This window comes from Colossoma macropomum, unplaced genomic scaffold (assembly GCF_904425465.1).
Source record: "Colossoma macropomum unplaced genomic scaffold, Colossoma_macropomum, whole genome shotgun sequence".
Lineage (NCBI taxonomy): Eukaryota > Metazoa > Chordata > Actinopteri > Characiformes > Serrasalmidae > Colossoma > Colossoma macropomum.
The window spans coordinates 36,766,684-36,774,623 of record NW_023494795.1 but is presented as its reverse complement, the minus strand read 5'-3'; the positions used below and the strand labels follow the sequence as shown (position 1 = coordinate 36,774,623).

General features: G+C 38.6%; 1 protein-coding gene across 1 annotated transcript in view; it reads left to right on the top strand.

Moving 5' to 3' along the window:
- Positions 1-5,585: 5,585 nt before the first annotated feature.
- rock2b (rho-associated, coiled-coil containing protein kinase 2b) overlaps positions 5,586-7,940 on the top strand; it is a 61,796-nt gene continuing 59,441 nt past the window's right edge. The window contains 1 exon segment of the mRNA XM_036582338.1: positions 5,586-5,684. Coding sequence (XP_036438231.1) covers positions 5,586-5,684 — 99 coding nt within the window.

The window sequence follows — 7,940 nt, the reverse complement described above, 5'->3', positions numbered from 1 at the left end:
TACTAGACTATACATAGCATTCTATGCTATACATACTATACATATTATACTGTACTATACGTTATACTGTACTATACATATTATACATACAATACTATACTATACTATATACTATACAATACTATACTATACATACTTTATATACTGATGAATGTAATAGTAATGGTGGTGTACTATTCTGACATACTATCCAGTATGGCAGTATTCGGTTTTAGACACAGCCCTTTCTACTCCTTCTTTTCCCTTTCTACTCCTTCTCTAAACTCTTAAACCAAGCATGATATACAGGTTTCAAAGCAATGTTATGTCTATATCTGCTCATTTGGTGAAATAAAATCACTTAGAAAATGTTGTAGATATTATCTGCTTGTAAGTTGTAAGTAAAGTCAGGTGTCAGGTTAGTCATGGTAGTAGCATATATATTTTATTGTTCCAAGGGAAACCATGTCAAAAAACAGGAATATATATAAACATACACATTAGATATCCATTAGAATTTTATGAAAGACTGTTCATCACAACAGGTTTGACAATGCTGTCCTCATAACACACTCTCTCCCCACTTTATTAGAAACTAACCCCTCATAGCTCCACCTTGTTGATGTATAGTTATGCCGTTTTTCCACCGTGTAGTATGGTAGGGTACAGTTACAAATCTGACCTTTGGTTACTCTTCTAGCTGGGGTACCAAGCGTGCCTAACCGGAACATATGGGAAAATTGCAACACAGTGTCACAGTAGTCACATGACCACTGTTAAAACAAACAAGCAAAAAAATAATAATAATAATAATAGCAAGAATTACTTTCTGTGACTCTTCACATCAAACCAAAGACTTCCAAACAGGTAAACTTAAATTTAAAACCATTGTTATTACTGTTGTTAGTTAATGTTACTGTTAATGTTACTGTTAATGATAGATCCATGTGAGAAATCATGTGAGCACACACGCCAAAGAGACCTCCGCCTACTTTCACAGTTCTGTCACGGTTCTGTAATGGGAAACCAACACAGGTACTAACCTGTACCTGGGTATGCATAGTTCTGTCTGGTCTGGTCAGATCTGATCTGTCAATTCTCAACTTGTGTTAGCCATTCTCTATTTCTTAATCATTGGTCAGTTTCTGACAACAGGCCTGCTGTTGGCCAGATCTTTTTGTGTACTGGACTATTCTGAACCTAGCAACAGCACTTCTGTGTATTAAAACTTAGATAACACCATTGTTTCTGATACACTCGTATCATACCACTACCACGTCGGTGTCACTGCTGGGCCAAGGATGGCCTACCATCCAAATAATATCTGGTCGGTAGTCCTGTGGTCAGAAACTGACCAGTGATTAATATAGTAGAGGGTTACTGACAAATTGTGCACCAACAGATGTGCTATATTCTGTAATTGTACACGTGTAACTTAGGTGGAGCTCATAAACACAAGGTAGGTGTTTCTAATAAACTGAGCTAAAGTTGCACGTAATGTGTTTCACCCCTAGAGGGCTCTTTAGAGTCTAAAATGAATCTCTCTACAGTCCATTGTGTCTTTTGCAAAATACTGAGTCTGTGCAGTTTATTCCTCACTGAAGAGTGGGTTACTTTTGTGTTGTTCAGGTTATCTGATCTTTTTGAAGCATTTTGAGAAGTTTTATTTTTCTGTGTCTGGTTCTTTTTGAGTATATACATTCAAATTAAGTACTGCTGGATTAGTTGACTGAACATTCCGCCTTTGCTTGCACGCTATTTTGCCACGGGCAGCTTTGAGCTCCATAGGGGAGTTACCACAAGGAATTTAGTAAACAGCACTCTCAGCATTATTTACTTCACAAGCATAAAGTCCTAGGACTTTTTGTACCATCACTTACAGATGCAAGTGATCACAATGAGGCCTGTGAATTTACATTAGAATATGTTGCAGATATTCACTGTGTGAATGTGCAGTGACTCTCAAAAGTCTCCTGATTTGCCTTATCTGATGGTGGTTTTCCAGACCACAGACACATTAATCAAAAACTACATCTGTCTGTCAATGGAGACCCTGACACTAGAAATCTTTCAGAGGCCTGGACTGGGCCTAACGTACGTCTAGAAAACAAAGCTGCAGATTATTATCTGTTGACAGTCTAATCCTGTTTCTTAATAAACAGTTTGCTGCATGTCTCCGGTGGGTGTTGCCTCAGGACTCCGCTGTGACCTGCCCTGACTTACTCAAGCACATTAAAGGTAGAAGTGAGCTTTTAACAGTGATCTATGATGCTGCCCCTACGCAGATCCAAAGTGGAATAGAAAGCCTTAAAGTGAGAGTTCAACATAAAGTCGAATTCACACAATTTTCCCCTTTACTCCAAATTTAACCCATCAACAAAGGCACATTCGGTGTCTGAAGTTTGCTTCTTTTATTTAACACTGGAGGTATTTGCTAATATAGCTAAAATGTAATGGAAGCTTATACCCCACCAATTAGCACTGTGCATACTGCATGCCTAAGTTATCAAACATTTGTCTGAATGTTTGATATGTCACAGCTACGCAGCTAACTGGATCGAGCAGCTAACTGGGTCGAGCTGTTAAGTATTCTCAAGGAGATTTACTTATGTGGTTTCTATAGCAAAATGACAAAAAATAACAAAAGTATGTTGCAAAGCTAAAAATTGTAGCAGCCATCCTGAAGCCTGAATTTTGTCTGTACTTTGGTCCAGTTTTTCATTCTTTCAACCAGAAAAAAGAGGCCAAACTGAGGTAAGGTGTCTGGATAGCCTGGTAGCTACTTTTAGCTTATTGTCCTTCTCAACTAGTGAGTCATTTCTGTTATTTCTTTACTCCATTCTCTCCATTGTAATGGTGGTTTGTAGACTGTTACAACAGTTATATGCCTACAATACGACATTTAGCTTCCCAGCAGTAATGTTAGGTGTCTGCCTTCTTTCTGCATTCACCAGCTAATGGAAAAAATACAATTTCAGAACAGTTGGCCCCAAAAATCCACCCAAAATGCTTGTAGTTTTTTAAAAGTTCACCTTCAAGATACAGCATCAGAAAGATGTTTTCCTAGTTTTTAAACTGGAAAATCCCGGTTTAGAGCAGGGGTGTTCACACTTTTTGGTATGAAGGGCCAAATTGCAAGGTTTTTGGTCGGCCGAGGGACAAAAAGACAAAACAGTATACAACTAAAGAAACTAAATCAGTTCAAAAATGTGTTTTATAATATGACACTACATTTTGTTAAAGGAAAATAAGGATGTAATAAGTTACATGTAATATAAAAACATGTTGTTCTCTGAGGTGGTGGGGATAGAATAAATTTCTCGCAGGCCAAATTAAACGTCCTCACAGGCCACACAATGGTCAGCACTGCTATGCTAGTAGGCATGTTTACAGATGTAGCAATGGTTATATTTTTCATTTTGGACAGTGTGTCTCTTTAATAACTCAATGCAGTGTGTAATGATTAAGGCATGCAGTTTGTTTGACGCTAACTGTTAGAGGATAAGGTTCCATTAGCTACATTAGCCTTGTAGCTCCAGTGCAAAACCTAAGAAGCAAACCTCAGACAACAAACATGTCTCAGCTTGCTAAGCACATTTGGGATAAACTGTGTAAATAAGAGATTTTTCACTAAACTGCCACTGCATGATAAGACACCTCCTCTCAACAGCAGAGCCTAAAGGTCTAAGTCAGGTTAATGATTTGCCAGGGAGAGGACGCCTGTGTCAACAGCTGCTGTGACGCACTGTGATGACATCACTCTGCATGTATGTGTGTGCCAGCGCAAGATTAGTTTGGATGTGTCACCTACAAACCTGTGGCACGCTTCTGTAATTACTCATCCTCCAATACAATTCATGACTGTACTACACAGACAGGTCTCTCTGTCACTCCAGGTGTTTTTATCTACTACCACGTACTGTACAAAGACCGAGAGGCCGCTTTTGAAAATGCATCCGCCAACTGTTTTGGTTCAGATCTGCTTATTGTGTCAACTGGTGAATTTTTCCACTGCGCCATGCTCAGTCTATCAAAGCTTTGTTTGAGCAGAGCTAATCAGATGCCAGACAGTAGCAGGCCTAGCAGCAAAAGTCATGTGTTCTATTTATGAAAATGCTGCAACGTCACAGTTTCACTCCCCACAAGATGATAAACAAGTCAGCTGAGGTGACACAGCAACTTCTTTCACAGAGATCCACTACCACATACTCATCCTTCCACCGCACACATCACAATATAAAACAGAAAGATAATTCACAGGCATCATAAAACAATTACGTAGAATCTTTACCAGTCCTGCTTTATTTTTTTTTATGTTCTCATTCGCATCAGGTGGCTATGTGGCTACAGCCATAATGGTTGCTCATATGCTAAAGGCAGGTTTATAAAGTCTTTTTAGACCTAATAAAAGCAATTTGGCTCACACTCAAAATGTACAAATATATTTATATTTACATAATTGGCCCTCATAAACTTTTTAAATAAATATTTAAATACGCAAAACAGTCAGCTATAACAATGGATTTATTGATTAAAGTTGATGGAAAATGAAATGTTATGAAAATGCTTTATATATAAATGTTTGCACAACCCTGATCAAATTTTATGTTTTGTTGATTTTCATGCACCGTTATTATTATTATTATTATTATTATCATTATTATTATTATTATTATTGACATAGGCATAAACATTAGATTTGGGAGTATTTTTATTAAAATACATAATAATAATAATGACAATAATCATAATTTTCTATTTAGTTGCTAAATTTGACACAACACAAAACACACACAAAAAATAAAAACACAACAAAAAAACAAAATATTTTTAGAGGAGTAACTTTTGCTCAGGCCACATTTTGTATTTTTTTTAATATTTAATAATAATAATAATAATAATAATAATAATAATAATAAATATAAATAATTCTAAATAAAAATATTGTAGTATTTTCAGCACACATTTTATCCAGAATGCTCGACAGAGCCCAACTAGAGGTAAACTAGAGATTATCGATCAGGTTGACTGAAGGAAAGTGTGGAGATCCGACCGTGTAACTCTCTATTAATAGCATATCGAGTCGTGTGCTGGCTGAACAGGCGAGCCAGGCTACTTCCCTGCTAAAAGTAGGAGCGGTAAAAGCGATGTGTGAGATAAGGCTGGAGGAATTCCTGCTTTCGCCTGGGGGCAGTCAGTTAGTCAGAGCCACAAACCAGTCCTACTGAGAACAGCCAGCCGGGCTGCTGGGCACTTTTACTCCATGTATCTTACATTTTACACGTCAAGCTAAAACAGAGCTCCTCACGGATAACCAGGCGCTACTGTTTACTTCTTTGGACTGACTGCCGGAGCGAGTGACAGCGAGCGAGGGACTTTAGTGACAGCTAGGCTACTTTAAGAGGAAAACTGAGCTAAAACTCTAACTTTGGACACAGCTAAGAGGCTGCTTCACTTCCCCAAGAGGTCCGCGGTTCGCTCGTTTCGGAGGTGCCGAGCTTTGGGCTCGTCCACCGGCGCTCTGCTGGGACTTGAAGGCTCCCAGCGTGGCTCTGCCTTTCACATGTCTCTGCTGAGGAGGACTTTAACCTGCCCGCACTTCCAGCATGTCGACCGGAGCCGAGAGGAGACTCGAGTCCCGCATGAGGAAACTGGAGGCAATGATAAGGGACCAGCAGTCAGCGCTGAACCTGGAAAGCTTGCTGGTAAGGACACTGCTAGGCTAACTGCCCAGAACGTGTCACCACTACACATATACACGCTCACCTCTGTTGGCTGTGCTCAGGGCGTTTAGGCGGGGTAACTGAAATGATGTTTATAGACTACCATTCTGACAGAAATGGATAATAACTAGTTATATTTCCACAGTTATATGAACCTTAACTACTTTATTTTCAGAGTTATAGGCAGCGAGCCAATTCTAGAACAGTTCTACAAGTTATATGACGAAGGAAACATTGAAAAAGAACACATCAAATAGCCACAGCACAATGAGACCTTAATAATAATTAATAATATCAATGGATTGGAAATACAGGAGGTTTACAAAATTGTCAAGGGTTCTTCAGCAAAAATAGTAGTTCCATATAGAACCATGAACACTCAAAGAACCCTTTGCACGCTTAAATGGTTCTTTGCATGGTGAAGTGATTCTTCAGATTGATGGAGAATGTGTTGTATAGACATTTGTGTAAATGGTTCTTTATAGCACCAAAAAGAGTTCTGCTGTTGTTATGATGTAAAGCTTGTAACAACAGAAACTATATAGAGCCCTTTTCAAAAAGGTTCTGTGTAGAACCATATACAACATGTTCTCCATCTATCTGAAGAACCATTTTACCACACAACGAACCATTTAAGCATGCAAATGATTCTTTGAGTGTTTATGGTTCCATGAACCATTGTCTGTTCTAAAGACTGCTTAAAGAATTAATTTTGATGAGTATTTTGAAATGGAACTTTTATTTTAGTGAGAAAAGGAGTCTATTTTTTTCAGCTCCATTTTAGTCATTCAGGTGGAGTCCATGAATCCTTCTTTGGGTTTAATTTCATTCTGTTCTGCTGGTTCAGCACCTAGACTGGACCAGTAGAACAGAACAGAACCAGGAGAACACATGTTTGTTCATACGTCTCACTTCTGAGCTTTACCATTTTTGAATTTAGGCTAAAAGGAACCCAAAAAGGAGAAGAATAGCGCTTAAAAACTGCTTCTATAAGGAACTCTGTTTTTGGATGTGATACTTTCTTCTTCCTACTTAAGTTGTTTTTTACTTCTGCTTAATAGCAAGAAGTCTTTACTGAGTGTAGTTTTATGATACTCATCAGACCTCTGCTTAGCAATGTTGCCTAAAATTGTGCTGTACTTTAATATAAAATGTTTAAAGCCGGGCAGTAGGACAGTATCATTATTGTGATAAATTACATCATAGTATGTCACAATAAGCTGAGCATATCGTGTATATCGTCAGTACTTAAAAACACATCCCAACTGCCTGTTTGAATAGAGAGTATATTTAGTCCTGTTTTGTTGCTTTTACTGCAGCACAGGGTGGCACTACTTGTCTGTTACAACTTATCAAATGTCCGAAAAAATAAATATTGTGACGTATCATATATCCTGGAGACTTCTTGAAGTATCGTGATATTGCATTTACACCATATCGGCCAGCTCTATTTTCCATTTACTTGTTTTGTGTCATATCATCACGTAGGCCTAGATATTTGAATGTAATTTATGATTCAGGCTAATAAAATAGGCTGTACACCCAGACCAGCTGATAAGTGTTTTATTGCCCCTTGAAGTGTTTTGTTCCAGTATAGCAGTGCAGTGATTGAAGACATTTGACCGCTCAAGACTTTCTGGACGAGGTTTAAAAAGAGAAAGGACATATAAGAAAAGAAACATTCCCAAACCAGTCTTACAAGCCTGCCTCTACCACCACCCCTTCAGACACTCCAGCTACCTGGCTAGTTCCCATCTTGTATTACACCACCTCAAAGAACTCTCAGAAAATAACACCGTACATACGTGGACAAAGCATAAGCAAAACAAAGCCAGCAAAGAAGCATAAAGCATATGTGGAGAGTGTGGAGAAATCGACGGAAGTCCCAGGCCAGTGTTTCTGACTCTTATCTGCTTTTGCTTGATATGATCTCTGTGTGGGGAACACACCCTTCTCCTCAAGAATGTGCCTGCCCTGGACTGGTCTATCAGTTTGTGTGTGTGTGTACATGTGTTTGTGCGTATTAAATGACCTCAAAGCATCATTCCACCTTAATTACCCACTAAACAGTTAAAGGGACACATTGGCCAAAATGAAAAGTGTAAACATTGCTGCATCTGTTGTAAACATGCCTACTCACCTACGCACCTACAGCAGTGCGGCAGTAGAGTCTAGAGTGAGATTGTTCAGGTTTAAAGACTAGAAAAAACCTGTTCTGATGATGGAGGAGCATTTGAA